Source organism: Dioscorea cayenensis, chromosome 19, assembly GCF_009730915.1.
Source record: "Dioscorea cayenensis subsp. rotundata cultivar TDr96_F1 chromosome 19, TDr96_F1_v2_PseudoChromosome.rev07_lg8_w22 25.fasta, whole genome shotgun sequence".
Classification (NCBI taxonomy): domain Eukaryota; kingdom Viridiplantae; phylum Streptophyta; class Magnoliopsida; order Dioscoreales; family Dioscoreaceae; genus Dioscorea; species Dioscorea cayenensis.
Window position 1 is genome coordinate 27,672,147 of NC_052489.1, and position 17,591 is coordinate 27,689,737.

The 17,591-nt window shown below is 37.4% G+C and overlaps 4 protein-coding genes across 4 annotated transcripts; 1 reads left to right on the forward strand and 3 right to left on the reverse strand.

Moving 5' to 3' along the window:
* The first annotated feature begins 8 nt into the window (after positions 1-8).
* LOC120249315 (protein FAR1-RELATED SEQUENCE 5-like) lies at positions 9-4,192 on the forward strand. The gene is made up of 3 exons (XM_039257818.1): positions 9-353; positions 1,079-3,515; positions 3,732-4,192. The coding sequence occupies exons 1-3, from the start codon at positions 9-11 to the stop codon at positions 3,800-3,802; spliced, it is 2,853 nt and encodes a 950-aa protein (XP_039113752.1). The 3' UTR covers positions 3,803-4,192.
* Positions 4,193-4,970: 778 nt separating this feature from the next.
* Positions 4,971-8,658, reverse strand: LOC120283284 (probable protein S-acyltransferase 19). The gene is given in 10 exon segments (XM_039289923.1): positions 4,971-6,057; positions 6,167-6,367; positions 6,449-6,529; positions 6,646-6,774; positions 6,864-6,935; positions 7,041-7,109; positions 7,179-7,345; positions 7,348-7,591; positions 7,717-7,830; positions 8,450-8,658. Coding segments are annotated over 10 exon segments (1,860 nt in total). The 5' UTR covers positions 8,495-8,658; the 3' UTR covers positions 4,971-5,319.
* Positions 8,659-8,991: 333 nt separating this feature from the next.
* On the reverse strand, positions 8,992-11,336 carry LOC120250311 (MADS-box transcription factor 29-like). Its single transcript, XM_039259118.1, has 7 exons — positions 11,104-11,336; positions 10,040-10,109; positions 9,749-9,910; positions 9,623-9,664; positions 9,486-9,527; positions 9,164-9,393; positions 8,992-9,066 (listed from the first exon to the last, which is right to left on the reverse strand). Coding segments are annotated over exons 1-7 (735 nt in total). The 5' UTR covers positions 11,292-11,336; the 3' UTR covers positions 8,992-9,065.
* Positions 11,337-13,515: 2,179 nt separating this feature from the next.
* LOC120283305 (peroxisomal 2,4-dienoyl-CoA reductase-like) lies at positions 13,516-16,187 on the reverse strand. The gene is made up of 5 exons (XM_039289947.1): positions 15,953-16,187; positions 15,572-15,731; positions 15,069-15,238; positions 14,778-15,000; positions 13,516-13,828 (listed from the first exon to the last, which is right to left on the reverse strand). The coding sequence occupies exons 1-5, from the start codon at positions 16,136-16,138 to the stop codon at positions 13,674-13,676; spliced, it is 894 nt and encodes a 297-aa protein (XP_039145881.1). The 5' UTR covers positions 16,139-16,187; the 3' UTR covers positions 13,516-13,673.
* Positions 16,188-17,591: the final 1,404 nt, after the last annotated feature.

The window sequence follows — 17,591 nt, forward strand, 5'->3', positions numbered from 1 at the left end:
ATGAAGGAATGAAAAAAAAAAAACGAAAACACAAGGGCCTATTTAATAAATTTAGTTTGTTTGGGGGTGTAATTGCAAATAGGATTGAGGCTAATGATGACGTGTCAAGTTGTGATTCGTTACGAATACTGTTTGTATGCTTAGCTGCAGAAGCGATCCCCACAGCGAGAGAGCGAGGCACGCGGATACGCTGGGCTTCGCTGTTTCGTAGTTCTCCTGGACTAGCGAATCCCCATCTCCACCCTCCGCCGTGGCGGCCGCCGGATTCCAGGATCGGAGGGAACCTTGGATTTCATCTCGATCACCCTTCTCTCCATTTCCCCTACCAAATCTTGCTTGATCTTGGGAAAGAGGTGAGTGGCTGAATTTCCCCTTTTTCCCCCTTTTTTTTTTGATATTTGTTTTGGTTTGTTTGTATGTTGATTTTTATTTTTTTGGGAATCAATTTAATCGTGATTGTGAAAGATTCATGGAAAATTATAGTTATTTGGGTGGAAATTGATGTTTATATGAAAGCCCTAATTGTAGAAATGGGATAATTGATCTGATTCATCGCTTGGGAAGCAAAAAGTTGTGAACTTGGAAATTTGTTGGTGCTTATTGTGATAGGCGTGTATTTTTCTTTTATTTTTAGGGAGAGAAACTCCCACTGGATCAAAGTTCACATACAAGGAGGGATGAAAGGGAAAAACAGCCCCTTTTCGTTGGGTATTGAGGCGTCTATGCTACTATATATGACTAATGGAATTCAACCATAGTGAGAAGCCACATCATTGACCCTGTGTTTAAAATTTGTCACCTTCATTGATAACCAGAACATGTTATGAACTGTTTGGATGCGTTTGAGTTGATGGAAATTAGAGTAGAAGAAAAGAAAAGAGGAAAATAAGTATTTCATTGTGTTTGTTTGAATGAAGAAAGATGGATAAGCAAAGGAGAGATAAGGAATGGAAAGAATATCCTTTCCTTTTCACTGTGTCTATTCGTCATTCCAAGTTTTGTATTGTCTTTTCCTTTTTTAACTTAACTGTTTACTACTGCTGCATTATTTATATCTGATTATGCGATTGTTGGACAGAGAAAGATGACTGAGGCAATGCAAACTGATGGTATCACTATGGATAATGAAATGGTTAAATGGCTCCCTAGAGTTGACATGCTCTTTGATAGTGAAAATGATGCATATGAATTCTACAGTGCATATGCCGAGAAAGTCGGGTTTTTTGTCCGAAGATCAACTCTGTGGACTACCTCGAAGAATATTGTCACTCGAAGGACTTTTGTATGCTCCAGAGAAGGTTTTCGTGAGAAGAAGAAAGGGTCCAAGGAGGTGAAGTCCCCTCGGCCTGAAACAAGAATTGGTTGTCAAGCATCCCTAACCATCAGACTCACTCCTAATGGCAAGTACCGTGTCACTGACTTTTTGCCTAGCCATAACCATCAGCTTGCCACACAAACAACGATTCATATGTTGAGGGCGAAGAAGATGAGACGGAAGGCTCGACTTGCTAGAGCTGATTTGGTAGATGAGACTGTTAGGACTCCGGAATTTGAGACTGAAGATGAAGCCTATGAGTTTTATAACATGTATGCTGGCAAAATGGGATTTGCTGTCCGGAGGGCAAGTATGACAGTCAGTGCTGAGAATGTTATTACAAGAAGGATGTTTGTATGTTCAAGGGAAGGATTTCGTGAAAAGAAAAAAGGAGCAAAGAGGGTGAAAAAACCACGGCCAGAAACAAGAACTGGTTGCCCTGCTTGTATGGTTATCAGGATTGAGCCTAGTGGTAAATATCATGTGTCTGAATTTGTTACATACCATAACCATCAGCTTTCAATCCCTTCATCTATCAACATGGTGGCTTCAACCAGTGTGGAAATTGATGGTAAGAATGAAGAAACAGATTTAGCAGTCGATTCAGTGAAGACTTCTACATCTACTGATAAAATTCCTGGCAAACTGAGCCGAGTGTGTGATGATATTGGCCATCATGATGCAGATAACAAAAATCTACGATCCAAGCGTTTGAAGACCGTGCAAAGAGGAGATGCAGGAGCCACACTGGAGTATCTGCAAAAAATGCAAAATGATAATCCATCATTCTTCTATGCTGTCATGCCAGACGAGGATGATACTATGATGAACTTCTTTTGGGCTGATGCCAAGTCTAGAATGGACTTCAACTACTTCGGTGACGTGGTGTGTCTTGACACAACCTACAAAATAAATGGTTGTGGTAGGCCGTTTGCCTTATTCATTGGTCTGAATCATCACAAGCAAAGCATTATCTTTGGTGCTGCATTGCTCTATGATGAAAGCTTTTGTTCTTTCAGGTGGTTGTTTGAGACTTTCAAAACTGCAATGTGCGGAAGACAACCCAAGACTGTCTTGACTGACAGGTGTGCAGCAATAAGTGATGCAGTTACTGCAGTTTGGCCTGGTACAGCTCATCGTTTTTGTGTGTGGCATATATACCTTCATGCTGCAGAGCAATTAAGTCAAGCTTTCCACGGTTCAAAAACCCTAGCGTATGATTTTAGTAGGTGCCTTTTTGAGTATGAAGATGAAGATGAGTTTTTATCAGCTTGGCATACAATGTTGGAGAAGTATGATCTTAAAGATAATAAATGGTTATCTAGGTTATTTGCAGATAGGGAAAAGTGGGCATTAGTGTATGGGCGTGATACATTCTATGCTGATATGAAAAGTGCCCAGCAAAAGGATACTTTGAATGGTGAGCTAAAGAAGCACTTGAGCCCAGAGATGGAACTGCTGAGCTTCTTCGAGCGTTATGAGAGAATACTTGATGAGCGACGATTTGCAGAAATGCAGGCTGATATTAGTTCTGGCCAGAATGCTCGGAAAATACCATCTATGCGGATATTGAGGCAGGCTGCTAATGCATACACACCAGCCGCATACAAAATGTTTGAGAGGGAGTTTGAAATGTATATGGATTGTATGTTGTACAGTTGTGGGGAGGTTGGGACAGCCTCTGAATATAAGGTCACAGTTGAAGATGATTCCAAGGACCACATTGTTAGATTTGATTCATTAGACGGAAGTTTCTGTTGCAGTTGTAAAAAGTTTGAGTTTATTGGGATTCAGTGTAGACATGTATTGAAGGTACTTGACTTCAGGAATATAAAAGATCTCCCACCACAGTACATTCTGAAGAGGTGGAGGAAGGATGCTAAGGTTCTGAGCGGTAATTATGGTGTTTTAATAGATGATGACCCTCAATCTTCTGTTGCAAATCGATTTAACTATTTGTGCCGCGTTTTTAGTATAGCAGCTGCAAGGGCTGCAAAAACCTTGGAATCACATTCATATGTCGAAGGCCAGTTAGAAATGCTTATGGAACAAGTAGAACAGACTATGCAAGCAAGACATATGGAGATGCCTTCCCTCCCTCCTGCTCCTTATGATCAAAATACAGTTGATTGTGTGGTCATGGGAAATCTACACCATGATAAAACAAATCAAGCAAGCCTTATACCATGTGCCACGGATGGTATGCATCTTTTCATGAAGAATAAATTTTTCCTCAAGTTCTCAAATGTTTCCAACATTTTGATATCTGATTATTGAAGTGCAAATCATATCTTTTGATTACATTGGACATCTCTTTTTGCTGTATTATCCATCTATAGCCGAAATCCAAATTAAGTTTTTATTTTCTTTTATAGACCAATGACATAAAATGAATCATTTTCTTAATTTAATGCAGGGCTGCTTGGTTCCCGGCATTCCCATCCGACCATTTGCTGGGGGCAGTTTCCAGCTGGACCACCGGAGTGATGACTTTATTCTCCAATTTATGGATAAGTCATGCAATTTGTTATACTGATGCATTGCATGCAACTCGATTCGTCAATGTACTGTAACATATGTTTCACCCCTTCTGGTGATTGTGGCATAATCTTGAAATGGTAGAATTTCATTGTCAGGGGATGATGACCTGGTGAAATTCTGCAATTTCTTTGTTTCCCTCTTCTTTTCACTGTGCCTTCACAGTATAAATTGAGTTCCTCCAGTTAGAACTTATGTAAAGAAATGTCATTGTAAAATATAAATAATGTCTTTAAACTTATCTACCTTCGGAGGTGAGTTATGTATCATATGAGTTCAAAAGTTTGTAACATTTGGTGATTAGACATGTAAAAAATGCATGCCAAAATTCTTCTGTCAGCTAAGCTGTCCTTGTGGTAAGTTTCTGTTCTGCAATTTTACAGCTATAGCAAGCAACTCAGGTAATTCTTCCCATATTAACAAAGTAAAATTTGTTCACTGGTAGGTGGTCAGAAAATTTTGGTCTGAGTTAATACCAAGTATTACTCATTCAGTTTTATGCATGCAATCATATTCTTTATTTGTGCACTGATGTTAAATTCTATATAAATCATGCATCAGCTCCGGTTTGGCAATGGCACCTTTGAGGAATTTGGCATCCTTTTGCATTCTCAAAAATCGGATGTATTCTCCGGAGTTAGAGGAAGGCAAGAAAGGGTGGTGACCTATCTCCCATATGAAGGAACTGAGGAGAAATAGAAAAGATTACTGTTAATTGGTAAGTTCTGTAATTTTTATAAATATAGGGTGTTTTTCGCAAAAGTGGTATGGATTTGTGAATCTTCACAAAAACAACCCTGAAAGTTTTAAATATTATTGAATTCACTGGGTTTTGCATATGAACGTGGATATGCATCAATATATATATATATATATGAATATAGATGTACCTAATCTAGAACATGAATAGATGTATCTCCCTGGGAAATCATGGTTGATCTCTTTCTGTATTTTCTTTGAATCTTGAAACAACAGTTGCCTGATTCCTCAGCTATGAACAGTTACAACCAAGTATAAATCTAGGAACAATGCCCTGGATATGATGCTTGTTTTGATGTCTTGTCCATTGAATTCTCTCTCCAAAAGTCACATGTAATGCTATCATATCTTCAACAATGCCATTTCAACTGAGTGTGCCATCCATCCAGTATCAGATAAAATCCAACTGCTTCTATGTTTTTACTTCAATCAATGCTTATTTATAAAGTGCAAATAAGATGAACCTAAAACATTCAGAGCTATTGTCACCACTTTGGTTCTAATGCAATGAAAAATATTAAAAAGAAAATAATAATTAACGAACCAAACTGACAGTTTTTGAGCTAGACGACATTCTAATCAAAAATGCTTTCTGCACTGCCGGTATGAAACACTGGCATTACTACGTTCTCACATCTCACAAGTGAGATCACATACCCTCTTGATTTCTTGTCAGCCGGGAATTACCATCATTCCTGCGAGTGATATCACCTGGACGAACATTCAAAATGGGTCCTCCAAAGAATATAGACTGTTCTCTGTACAGAAAATCTATCTGGTTGCAGCACAGGAGCAGCCACAGAAGAGCTGGGAACATTCGGCCTTCTTCCATGATTACTTGTCTCTGCTGAAGGATTTTTTAGCGATGGAATATGAGAATTTCTTGAAGGGCCCTGTATTGAAGTCTCAGCTCTAGAACATGCTGGAATCGATGAAATGTAACGGCCTGCTTCTTGGTCCCATACAACCAAAGGTCTTCTTCCATCCCTGCTAAGCTCAGTACTTGGAAGAGACCGGTGCAAGGGAAGCAAGTTAAGGGCAACCGGCTCATGGATGTGAATTGGGCTGCTGAGGCAACTTGCAGTTGCAGTAGATGTGACACTTTCGAAATCCTCTTTGCTTGCCAGAGGGGATGGTTTCTTCTTGGTCTTTAATTCTTTGGTTGTCCTATAATCCGTGCTTGTACTGCTTCTAATGCTAGCATTGCCACTGAAACCGCAATCAGCTTCAGGCGTGCGATGAGCTTCTACAGGCCGAAGAACAGAAGAGGATGCCCTGGCATTGGCAGCTGCTCTCATTGCTTCATTAGAGTCTAACTTGGCAAGCTTCCAAGCACTTATTTTAACTGCTTTCTTAGACTTGTTCCTGTTTTCTGCATTCACTGCTGAATCTGGATCGATTGTTGATGGTATCATCCCAGGTTCCAAATGTGGTATGATTTCATCCTGTAACATTCATTTTTGATAAACCGTCTAGGTTGCACATGCATGTTCACATACATAATACAAAAGAAGATGAAGATAAAGGCGTGCATCAAGGGAAGCATAGGCATACCAGTTGATCAACAAACACTCTTGGAGGAGTGCACCAAACACCTTTATATTGAAGACTAAGAGAACTTCCACCGCTTCTGGTGGTGGTCGCAGAATTGGTAGGAGAATACAGAGCTCCCTCTTGAAACTCATCATCTAAGATAGCCGGTGCTGCCTCACTCATAGCCCTCATTGCGACCACATACTCATAAGTTGTGATGCCCTGTGGTGAAGCACAGAAAATAACAACCAGTGAGAAGAAGAATACTGCTTATCGATATATCAATATAATGTAGAACCTAACCTTTCGAATCAAAATCATGTGAAAAAATAGAAGTTCTCCTAGAGGTGCACAAGTTAGTAATGACAATGCAGTACATATAGCCTGCAAAAAAACAAGCCATAAGGTTTATCTTGTATGAATAGATATAATCTTAACCAAATACATGGATGAAAGTAATCAAGGGCTGTCATTGGTTAAACTATAAAACATTTATGTACCACTATTGTTACAAATAGAGCATGAGAGAAACCATTTCCAAGCTTTTCAGTGATGCTTTTCTCTGTGTTTGTTTTATTAACAAAGCAGAGCACAAGAACAGCAATACCAAGTCCGAATTCAATCAAAAGCTGTCAAAGAGAAAGATAGCACACCCATGTCAGAAGATATAAGAAATTTAAGATCCCCCAGAAATCCCAAAGTTTGATTTATGACATACCCAAACAACGCTCATTACCATGAGAGAGATAAATGTGAAATAATTTTTTCTGCCAACACAATTGTTCAGCCACTGCCAGTGCAATAGGAATCAAAGTGAAAGTTATTCTAATATTAAATTCTCACTCTTAGAAGCTGAAAATTGGGAAATAGCAATAATGTTGATAGATCATGTTACCCGACAATGATGATCAAATCCATCCACACATTTATCACAGCTTTTACAATGTTTACTGAATTTACGCACCTACAGAAAGATAAGGTGAGCTTATTAGCAAAACAGGTAAAAATAACTATATTGGTCGTGAAGCTCTACCTCCGCATTGCATAAAGTACAGAATAAAACATCTTCTGCATCAGCATTTTGCTCACTAGCTTCCTCTTTGCGGCAATCATCTTTGGCAAAAATTAAACAGACAAGTCCTCCAAGGTTGCAGCAAGTTAAAGAGCTTTTTCTTTGATGTGTAACTGCAGATATATCTTCCTATCATCTCCAACTGACACTCTTTTGCAAGAATCGTCCAGAGAATGGCTGCACGTTGACGATGGAGAAGAAAGCATTCCACCTCCAACATTATTGAAGTTTTCAGGTTTATTCAACTTTTGCAAATCTAGATTAAAATTAGCATTAGATATATCATTGAGCACATCTTCAAATTTTCCCATGATTCCAGGATCAGCAGGATTGATACGTGTACAACGTATGTATAGGATAAAAACTGCTATTGCCTGAAATGGCATGAACAGAACAGTAATTAAGGTTCCAAGAGAATAAAAAAATAAAAAGATCATACTCTTAACATGCACATAGTCAATACTCAATAGATATCTCCAGGTAAGGGAAACAAGCGTACCACAGGAGTGTAAGCAGAGATTGCAGCATATTCAAAAAAACTTTTGCCCAGAAATGGTGCAAAGAAGGCATAGAATGCGATAACCAGCAGAAAGAAAACGGTGATAGCGACAACCTACAAGATAACAAAACAGAAGAGGAAATAACTTCATCATAAGCATTTGTTTAAATCATACAGTTGGCTAAATGCAGAAAGAGCACAGCAGAACAGTGAATATCCTCAGTGGCCAACTATGAAGATGCAGGCAAACATCACAGAGCTGCTTCGCATCAAGCTCAAAGAAAGAACAAGCATGAACATAACGAAATTACCAATAAAAAAGAAGAAAGAATCAACAGACTGATCAACAAAATCCTCCAGAAGACCTCATGCAAGAAACAAAACAAGGAAAAAAAAATCAAATTAAAGGCAGTATCCTTCAATGCTGCCAAATTTTTGGAGGCATAACCCAAAATAGTTGAGAGCTTTCAACCAACAGCATGATTCACCAACCTTCACACACTTCGACCATTAAAATTGAAACAAAACTACTAAAAAACCAAGCAGCTCAAGACTAGCTGAAATGTTGATAAAGACGAGACCACCTACAACGAAAAATCAAACCTTTTTCGTTTATAAAGAGAGCATTATCACTGAAACCCACGAAAATCAAACACCAGACCAAAAATCAAAGCAAATGAAAGCAAGAATTCATAAACATACAGAAGAGAAGAGAAGAGAAGAGAAGGTACACCTGGAAAACATTGACAGGGAGCTCACATCCATGGCGTCTGACCATGACTCCTCTCAGTACTCCTCCCACACTTCACAGCATACAAGAAAACACTGAATACCAGAGCAAAGAGACGAACATTGAACAAATGGCGAGATAGAGAGAGTCCAAAAAGGACAGACAGGTAGAGAAGACAAAGCTATGCTCTTCCAGGTTGAGGGCACTTACAAACCGTAACTGGACTTCCTGACTTCCATTTTCTCAAATTGTCTTCGGGGAAGTGGTTGCAAACTGTTTAAATGGGCCTGAGCAACTTCGGCCCAAGCCCAGAACAGTCCCAATGCATTTTAATTTCATTTATATATATACATCAATTATTGAATAAAATATTATCTCTTACATTAAGATATAACAAAACCACACAACACAAGCTTATATATATATTCACCAATTATTCCAGAGTGCATAAACTTCAAAAGCAAAAGAAAACACAAGTCTCACAACATAAAATATGAACACACAAAACATGCAGATAAAAGAAACAAGGAAGTCCTCCAGTGAATATAATATAATATGAAGCATAACATTTGGATTTTGTGGTTGCTGTAAGATAAACTCCATATCCATCCATTGAAGCTCTGCAATAATATATATATATATTATTAATTCCTCATAATTTTCAATTCAATATAGTAATAAAATAGATAGGCATATATATATATGCATGTTACTTACCAGAGTTGAAGGCCATGGCCACCAAAGCTAGTGTCCTGAAGGTTGGGTTGAGTTGGCTGAAGACGAAAAGGATGGAGCTGAGGAGAGAGCTGCAAGAAAGTCCTGGATGCTTCGTCGTGGTAAAAATGAGGGAACTCGAGGACCGGAATCTCAGATATCTTCTGCTCCGCCTCTGCGGCGGCCGCTGCCTGCTGATGTTGGTGCTCCATTGCTGCTTGCTGTTCAACAAGCTGACATTTTATAGCCAAAGAGAATTAAGCATGGATTTTTTTTTTTTTCATGCATGCAATGTTGAATTGAAAAGTATGAGATTTATATTTACAGCATGGTATAAATGGCTGTTTTGATCTTCCAGCAAGTGTTCCTGTTTCATAAAAAAAAAAATGACAGTATATGAATGAGAATGAGAAATCATATGAATAGTTTTTATTGTTTGATATTTAATGAATTCCTGATCACCTTTCTGCGCAGGTTTTCTAGCTGTTGGTGGAGCAACTGGTGCTGCCAGAGATTTTGTAAATTAAGATCAGGATTAGTGCATGCAATTGAGATAAAATTTATATGATTCCAAATTAATTAATGTACCTTTCTTGCTCGAACTTTGTTAACAGAATACTCTAACTGTTCTTCAAGTTGATCAAGATCATGTGCAGTTAGAGCAGTTAAATCTTCTCCCATGTATTGTCTCATGCCGGCCTGAAGCTTGTCATTCTCATTCCTAAGTTTTGAAATCTCACAGAGAATTTGCTAGAGTGGAACACGTACAAGATCATGCAAGAACACAGACAAGTGAATCATGTCTAGCTATAGTTTTCTAGTTTATGTATATATATATATATGCTCATTTTGTATGTCGAAAAGGGATGAATACTGTACATGCTGGCTACCGGCTTCCTCGATGCGGATATTGGTTGCTTTCTGATACCGATCGATGATCTGTCGCATGCTGGAATAACAAAAAATGAAGAAAAAATTTACTAGAGAGAACAATATATAAACAGAAGATTTATTAATGCCAATGTTATTAGTTTTCTTGAAACAATATTGACCATATCATTTCATTTGCAAATAAAATTCAGTATGTGAGAAATATAGATGCTGAAATTTCATACAAGAGTTAATTAATTGTTTCATTGCATGTTTGTATACTAAAGGAACAAAAATTGATCTTGGAATGTGAAAATTTTAAAAGATAATTAATTGTCTTTAAATTGATGGCATGGTAAGAACATGACATAGAAGATTGTTAATGGTATAATTTTTTTAGTTTTATTGAAACATTGGCCTTCATTTCATTATACAAGAAAACTCAGTAAAAATGATACTTTTACATGTAATGACGAACATGTTAATTTTGAAATATCATCATCAAATTTATATATGGTGCAAATTGAGATGTTGAAAATTCCTACAAGGGTTAATTCGTCAAGTTATCGATCCTGCTTTCTTACTTCTATATATATATATATTTGAATAATTAGATCAAACATCAATCTCTTTTCAAAAATTAAAAAAAAAAGATCGCAATTGACTGTCTCTAAACTCGATTTATTTTAATTTTCTTGAGACATTACCAAGGCTATGAAATATTATCCTCAGATCATTCCTTACCAATCAAATTCTATATATTTATATTCAAAGATTAAACATGAATAACATAAATTTTTTTTAAGAGAACAGGAATGAAACATGAGAACTGCATGAGAAAAGATCAATGCTTGTGATCATGCATTAAAGTCCAATATGATTAACGAGTCAGAAATAAAGACCATGCAGTAGTACTGATCATTACAAAAGGCCTGTCATGCAATAAAGGAAACATCATCTGCAGAAAAGTTCAATTCATCTTTGAACATAGAGAAATCTTTTTGAAGTCAGAGTTGAATTATAGAAGAAAACATCAAAGATTAATTTTAAACAAAAACAAAAGATATACATACCTTGAAGAAGGACTGCAGTATTCAAACAACTTCCCAGAGTGTGAGAAAATAACAAGACCAAGTTGTGCATCACAGAGAACAGCAAGCTCATGAGCCTTCTTGAGAAGTCCTTGACGCCGTTTCGAGAAGGTGACTTGCCGGTTAGTCGTATTCTCAATCCTCTTGATCTCGATCTTCCCTCGACCCATCCTATAGAAGAAACTAATTTCTTCTTCTTGTTTTAATGAAGAAATGGAAACTCAACCTTTTTAGGGAAGCTGAATTTCCAAGTTCAAGATGTTAATGCACAAGAGAACAAGACTAAGATGGAGGTCTTGGATTTAGCAAAGAGTCTTGATTTGGATCTGGTTATATAAGGGATTAACAAAGTTTGAGACTGTCATCATAAGTAGAAAAAAAATTCATCAAAGTTATTATATATCCAAATCCAAAACCTCCATGAAATAAAGAGAAAACAAAAAATGAAAGAAAGAGAAAGGCAAAGACAAAGAGAAATGAATCACACCTTGCACAGAGATTGAGAGAAAGCTCTTCTAGCGCTATGAGTATGATAACATGTAGAACATGTTTTAAATGGTCTCAAAAGTCACAAATGAATTAATGATACAGAGTGAAAGAGAGGTCATGCATGGTTTCTTATACAAATTAAAGCAATCTCATTGTTTTTTATTTTTTACCATTTGTGGTACATTTTCTTAGAAACAAAGAAAAGGTAGTTTCTCAAAACTCAAAGTCTTGTTTGCATGTCCTTCAAATAGTGCATGAAAGAGAGGATGTTGTGGACTGCTAACCTCCTCTTCATGTGTTATTGTTTGGACCTTAATTACAATGAGTTCCTGGTTTTTGCCAGAAAAGGAAAGTTCTGCAGGTCTATAGGTACAGTATGATTTGCCAAAAAAGGGAAGAGAGTTGTGGAGTGGTGGTTGGCCAAAAACCCTAGACTTCCAAAAAATGAAAGAAAAGACCATCAATATTAAGTATTGCTTGGTAAGGACCACAACATAAGAGATGGAAAATTCTTCATTGGAGATGGAGAGTGGGTGGTTGTGCTTTGGCTTTTTCAATTTTCAGGGGTTTTTAATAATTTTGGTGATATATATTTAGGTCATTAGGATGTCAGGGTAAAACATATGCTTATCTTCATGACCATCCTTTTCATTCTTCTTCATAATGAACATATCTTGAACACTCTTCAGTCTAAACCCTAGGAATGCCACCAAATACACACCCAAATTAAATATATATTAAAATAAAACATAATGTGTTAAGTATAGTTTAAGATTTGAAATTTTGTTACTTTTTCCCCTAAATTTGTTCTTTAAAATTAACATTTTTTTTCAATTTAACAACTGAATTGAAAAAGAAGAATAAAAGAAAAAAAAATAAACAAACGCTATTTTTGAGTTTAGAAACCAATGCTTCATTTACACCTAATATATAAAATATGAGAGAGAACGATCATTATTTTCATTTTTCAAGTAAAAAATAAATTATGGTTTATCGATATTTTACATAAAGAATGGATCAAAAGTGGAAAACTAAAATGTTACAAAACAAATTTAGGAAAATCTATTAATTCGTAAAATTCAAAATAAGCATGCTAATTATTTGATAAAAAATTAAAAATAAAACCCTAATATAAACAACTATCAAAATGTGGTAAATTTGCCACTGTTAATGTTAAGGATGTTGTTGTTCTGACCTAGTTTCGACTAGCCAAAGAAAGGATAAAATCTATCTAAACTTATGCCAAGTAGAAACTATACATAGATTAGGGTTAGAACTTTGAAAGTACTAGCTAGATATTGGAATGCTTCACCTTGTTTGCATAAGATCACTTTCCACTATTTGTGGTAAACTTAAATTCAAGTAATAATCCAATACCATGGTAACTAAGTTGTTTGTTAAATTAACTAATATCATCAAGGTGAGATAAAAAGTTTATAAAATTTTAAGGTTAAATAAGAAAGCAACAGATGTTCACATGGTATTTTTGTGTGGGGAGAAACAAGAGCATATGATGGCTTTCTTAAAAGGGAAACCTAGGGTTAGGGTTAGGGTTTCAAGTCTTGGTCCCCCAGGGATTTTGTTTTCTATTTTTTCTCATATTCCATTTTTGGATACAAGAAATCCCTTTCAAGGTGAGCCCTTCTGCACCATTGTTCTCCTCTTCATTTAACTTTTCCTGATCTTATCCCTGCCAGAATCAAAACCCTGTCAACAATTGACAACCACCCTCAACCACAACAGGGAACATTGATGCACAATTTGACAAGTACATTTGCTGTAGATCATGATGATGAACTTCAAATTCAAGATGTGGTTTTATCTAAATGTTGGAATATTTGAAAACTAAGCAGAATAGTTCAAACAGTATGATCTCTCAGTTTGTGGAAAATTGCAAGCCAGGAGTAAACACAATGAGCTGTTTGTAAGAGTTTTGATCAATCATCTGAAAAGAAGCACTGAGTTGAAAATAGGTCTCTTTTTTTTTTTTTTGTTGGATTGCATAATAAATAGTAATAGTTGTCAAGGTGAATACAACATCATGGGGTTTGAGGCTGATGTGATCATAGTTTGCTTGATGGAATGCCGGTAGGAGATGTTCTTGACTTCTTCTCCACAAGACGAGAAAGTTGTTTCACTTCCTCCTTCGGAATGTGTCGAGGGCGGCTCAGCCATAGCCCACCATCCACGATGACAGTAGTGCCGTTTACGTATTTACCTTTGAGTAAGAAATTTCGAGATTAGATATTATGAGTTTCAAGATGAAAGAATAGCAACTTCAGAAAACACAAAATGGAATAACTAATGACAACTGTCCAATGAAGTATGCCAGGTGTACATTGCAGCACATGATATAACGGTAACTGAAATAACAAAGCTGTGAAAGCAAGAGATTGGAAAGACTTTAACCAAAAACAAATCTAAAAGACGACTACAAATTTATGACAGTTTAGTGAACATCAGATAAGACTCCCATTTAACTTTGCATATATGCACACTTCAGAGGATTTAGCACTTTAAAACTCTAGTTGAAGCACAGCATAGCTCATTAAGACAGCGTAATATAAAACAAAACAAATTTAACATATGTGCTAATGTCAGAATAACTGAAACTTTAGATTAACAGAGAACTGAGAATTCATAAGATGATGGTAATATTGGCAATGTTATGTAGCTGGATGATTCCAGTGGGAAAAAGGAACCACGCTTAAGTATACAATTTCTAGTTCTTATACATCCCAACTTCGAAAGGAATAAAGATCAAGGCAGAATGTTTTGTCATTATATCAGCATTCAACATAATCATCAGCTCTTCATGTTCCAAGATTCCAAACAAGCCTCTTCGAGAAGGCAGATGTGCAACAACCAACCCGGGGTGGGAGGGACGGGGAATCTACTTCTATTGATCGCATTTCATACACAGTCAAAATCATTTAGCTAACCTAGAAAACTAAGCTTCAGACAATAACTTGAGATTATAACCTTTAGAGAAATTCCAAACATCACTTATTCTAAAACGCAGAGAGTTCTAAAACCAACATCTATGATTTACTCAGCATGTTGACCAGTTGCTTGTTTCAGCACCATATTGACAATCCGTACTGACCCGTCAGATAGGTCACATAAAATCTTAAAGGGTTGAAGAAAAGTATTTAGAAAACAATAACCTGCATCAGAAGCCAGGTAAAGAGCAGCCATTGCAATATCCCATTTATCTCCCAGCTTAAACAGTGGCATGAATTCTCGAGTTTTGCTCTTCATCTCCTCTGGAACAAGTTTTCTAGTACCAGGAGTTCCCTCAATTGGCCCTGGTGCAATCCCATTCACCCTGATATCATAATCAGTTCCCCACTCCAGAGCCAGTGATCTTGTAAGACTATCCACTGCTGCCTGTTAAAGTGAAATTTAAACATATAAATCTACCAATTCTTTTACAGAACCAAGTTGCCTTCACATACCTTGGCTGCAGATACATGAATTTGGTACCAGGCAGCAGTATAATGCAAAGTTGCACTAATATTCAAGATAAGTCCTCCTGTGGACTCTTCTTTCCCTGGTGCTCCTTTCTTCAGATATTTTAGTGCTTCATGGCACATAGTGTATGTACCAACAGAATCAATGTCCAAAACTGACAAAGGTTTGAAAAATAAAACTTAATAATTAGCCACATTCTCCACCATCTTTCAAAAGACCATAACAAAGATAAAAAATGTGTTTTTGAAGGTTAAAAACCAAAAGCTATAAGCTCAATCATCATTTTATTTTTCAGATAATCTACTTGATAAAAGCTTCACAAATGCTACCAGATTAAGTATTAAACCAAATAATTTCATAGGATTAACAACAAGAACATTTGGCAGAAATGCATTTTGATTCAACTATAGAATTGATTGAGTGAATAAATCATAAGCATAGCAACAAAATGCACAAATATCTGCATGAACAAAGATGAAAACCTCACCAGTTCGAAATCCATTGGGAGATAAATCCTCCGGCGATACAAGGAAATTTCCTGCAGCTCCGTTCACAAGAATATCAAGTCTACCAAAATGTTTGAAGACTGTTGCTACAACCCTAGCTGCATCCTCCTGCTTGCGCACATCTCCCTCAATCCCAATGGCCTTCATAAACAGTAAAAACCAAATTCACTCAACAAATACTACATATCAGTATCCACAAATCCAACAACCTAGCGAATTTTTATACGGATTTCAGGCATCAAAAACACTAAAAAGCAATCAATTGATTAAAAAAAAGGTCAACAAAATCAAACAAAGAGACAAGCAATTCAAGCAATTCATGAGGTACTAAACGGATCAAAAACAAAGCGAGGCACACATACTTGAATCCCTTGAGATCGGAGAGCTGCGACGGCGTCATCGAGGACCTGGCGGCGACGACCCATGATTGCGACGGCGGCACCATGCCTGCCGAACTGGGTGGAGATCTCGAAGCCTATGCCGGAGCCTCCGCCGGTCAAAAGAGCAACCTTTCCCTTGAGAACATCAGCCTTGAACGGCGATTCCATTGCCAACCTCTCTCTCTCTCTCTCTCTAGTTCGGCCGTCCAGTGCGTGAAATCGGTCTTTATGCTGCCGACTTATAAATTATAGAATTTTTAGTAATAAATTTTAAATTCATTTATAATATTGTTATACAAAATATATATATATGGACCAAATAATTTTCCCAACATTTTATTATTTTATATAAATATACAGAATTGCAGATATGAAATATAGATATTTATAAAATGTTATGTTTGTTATAAATAAATATTATAATAGATTCCTACTATAGTAAATCATTACAGCAAATGCAGACATCGAAGAACTTAGATGTCACCGTCAGCATCCCAAGATCAGTTAGTTAGAAGCCGCTTCGACGCTGCATCGGTAGCAGCCGCATCAGTCATCTCCACAACTGCAGATCGTCGCGATCAAATCGATCAGCGCTCATTCATCTCAGAACCCTCAGAACACCCCTCACCTGTACACCTTGGACACAGAGAAGAGAAAGAAAAGAGAGAGAAAGAAAGAAGACAGAGAAGACATGACAGTAAGCGTGCTCAGTTTTCACTTCAGCCTCTCGTCATTTTAATATATTCCTCACGACTAGCACGATTATACCGACTTTATTCATATCATATATACAGGCATTTACTTACCCATCGGGACCCAGCAGTAAAGCCACAGAACCATACATTTTATTTCACATTTCAGTCAACTGACACACAGCATTTTCTCAGACAGACATAAAACACACAGTACCAAACATTACACTGGTCAACAAGCTATCTCGACAACATGAAAACAACAGCACGGTCATCCAACCAGCGATGCGCTCACAACACTGCCACGGAGAACATCGCGGTCGACCTGGGATCCTGCCGCCACGGGTCGTCACCCTCTTTCCTTCCTCCCCTTATTTTTCCTTCTTCCATCAATCACCATTTTAAAACAAATTATCTGCCGTGATCATCGCAGATAACGAGATGACAGCGTCGCATACGATCAGTATCACGTCGCATGTCACGAACAGCATACAGGTGGCGATGTTTATGCTCCATACACATGTCTTGCCCGCCATATCATTTTTGAAGAGAAACGTCAACATCGCAAAGACCGAGGCCTTTAAATCCGTGAACACCATCTCGAGCCCTGACACGTTCACTGACCGAATCAGAAACCATCGGCGGCACATCATCACACTGCCTGGCTCGATCACGCAGCCTTGACATGGCATGCGACAGTACTGACCACGATCCACGTGATCATGGTTGTCCTCGAAAGAAGACGAACATTCAGACCGGCTCTATCGCCTGTGCCAACGAATGACTTCTCGCGCAAGAACATAATCATCACGCGCTTTGCAAGCAGATCCATTCCCGAGATATTTTAAATCTTTCTTTCAAGGACAACCACAACCCCTCGCGATCCCTCAAATCGGTCAAATATTCATTCTTCGTGCCATCATCAATAC

Excerpts from the sequence above, each read along its gene's own strand:
- LOC120250311 (XM_039259118.1), bottom strand. The coding sequence starts at position 11,291 with ATGGGTCGAGGGAAGATCGAGATCAAGAGGATTGAGAATACGACTAAC. Across the intron at positions 9,665-9,748 it reads ACAAAGTTCGAGCAAGAAAG|CACCAGTTGCTCCACCAACA; the intron begins GTACATTAATTA and ends AATCTCTGGCAG. Across the intron at positions 9,528-9,622 it reads TAGAAAACCTGCGCAGAAAG|GAACACTTGCTGGAAGATCA; the intron begins GTGATCAGGAAT and ends TTTATGAAACAG.
- LOC120249315 (XM_039257818.1), top strand. The coding sequence starts at position 9 with ATGAAAAAAAAAAAACGAAAACACAAGGGCCTATTTAATAAATTTAGT. Across the intron at positions 354-1,078 it reads TGCTTGATCTTGGGAAAGAG|AGAAAGATGACTGAGGCAAT; the intron begins GTGAGTGGCTGA and ends ATTGTTGGACAG. Across the intron at positions 3,516-3,731 it reads TATACCATGTGCCACGGATG|GGCTGCTTGGTTCCCGGCAT; the intron begins GTATGCATCTTT and ends AATTTAATGCAG.
- LOC120283305 (XM_039289947.1), bottom strand. The coding sequence starts at position 16,138 with ATGGAATCGCCGTTCAAGGCTGATGTTCTCAAGGGAAAGGTTGCTCTT. Across the intron at positions 15,732-15,952 it reads TCCGATCTCAAGGGATTCAA|GCCATTGGGATTGAGGGAGA; the intron begins GTATGTGTGCCT and ends CTGTTTATGAAG. Across the intron at positions 13,829-14,777 it reads TTACCTGGCTTCTGATGCAG|GTAAATACGTAAACGGCACT; the intron begins GTTATTGTTTTC and ends TCTTACTCAAAG.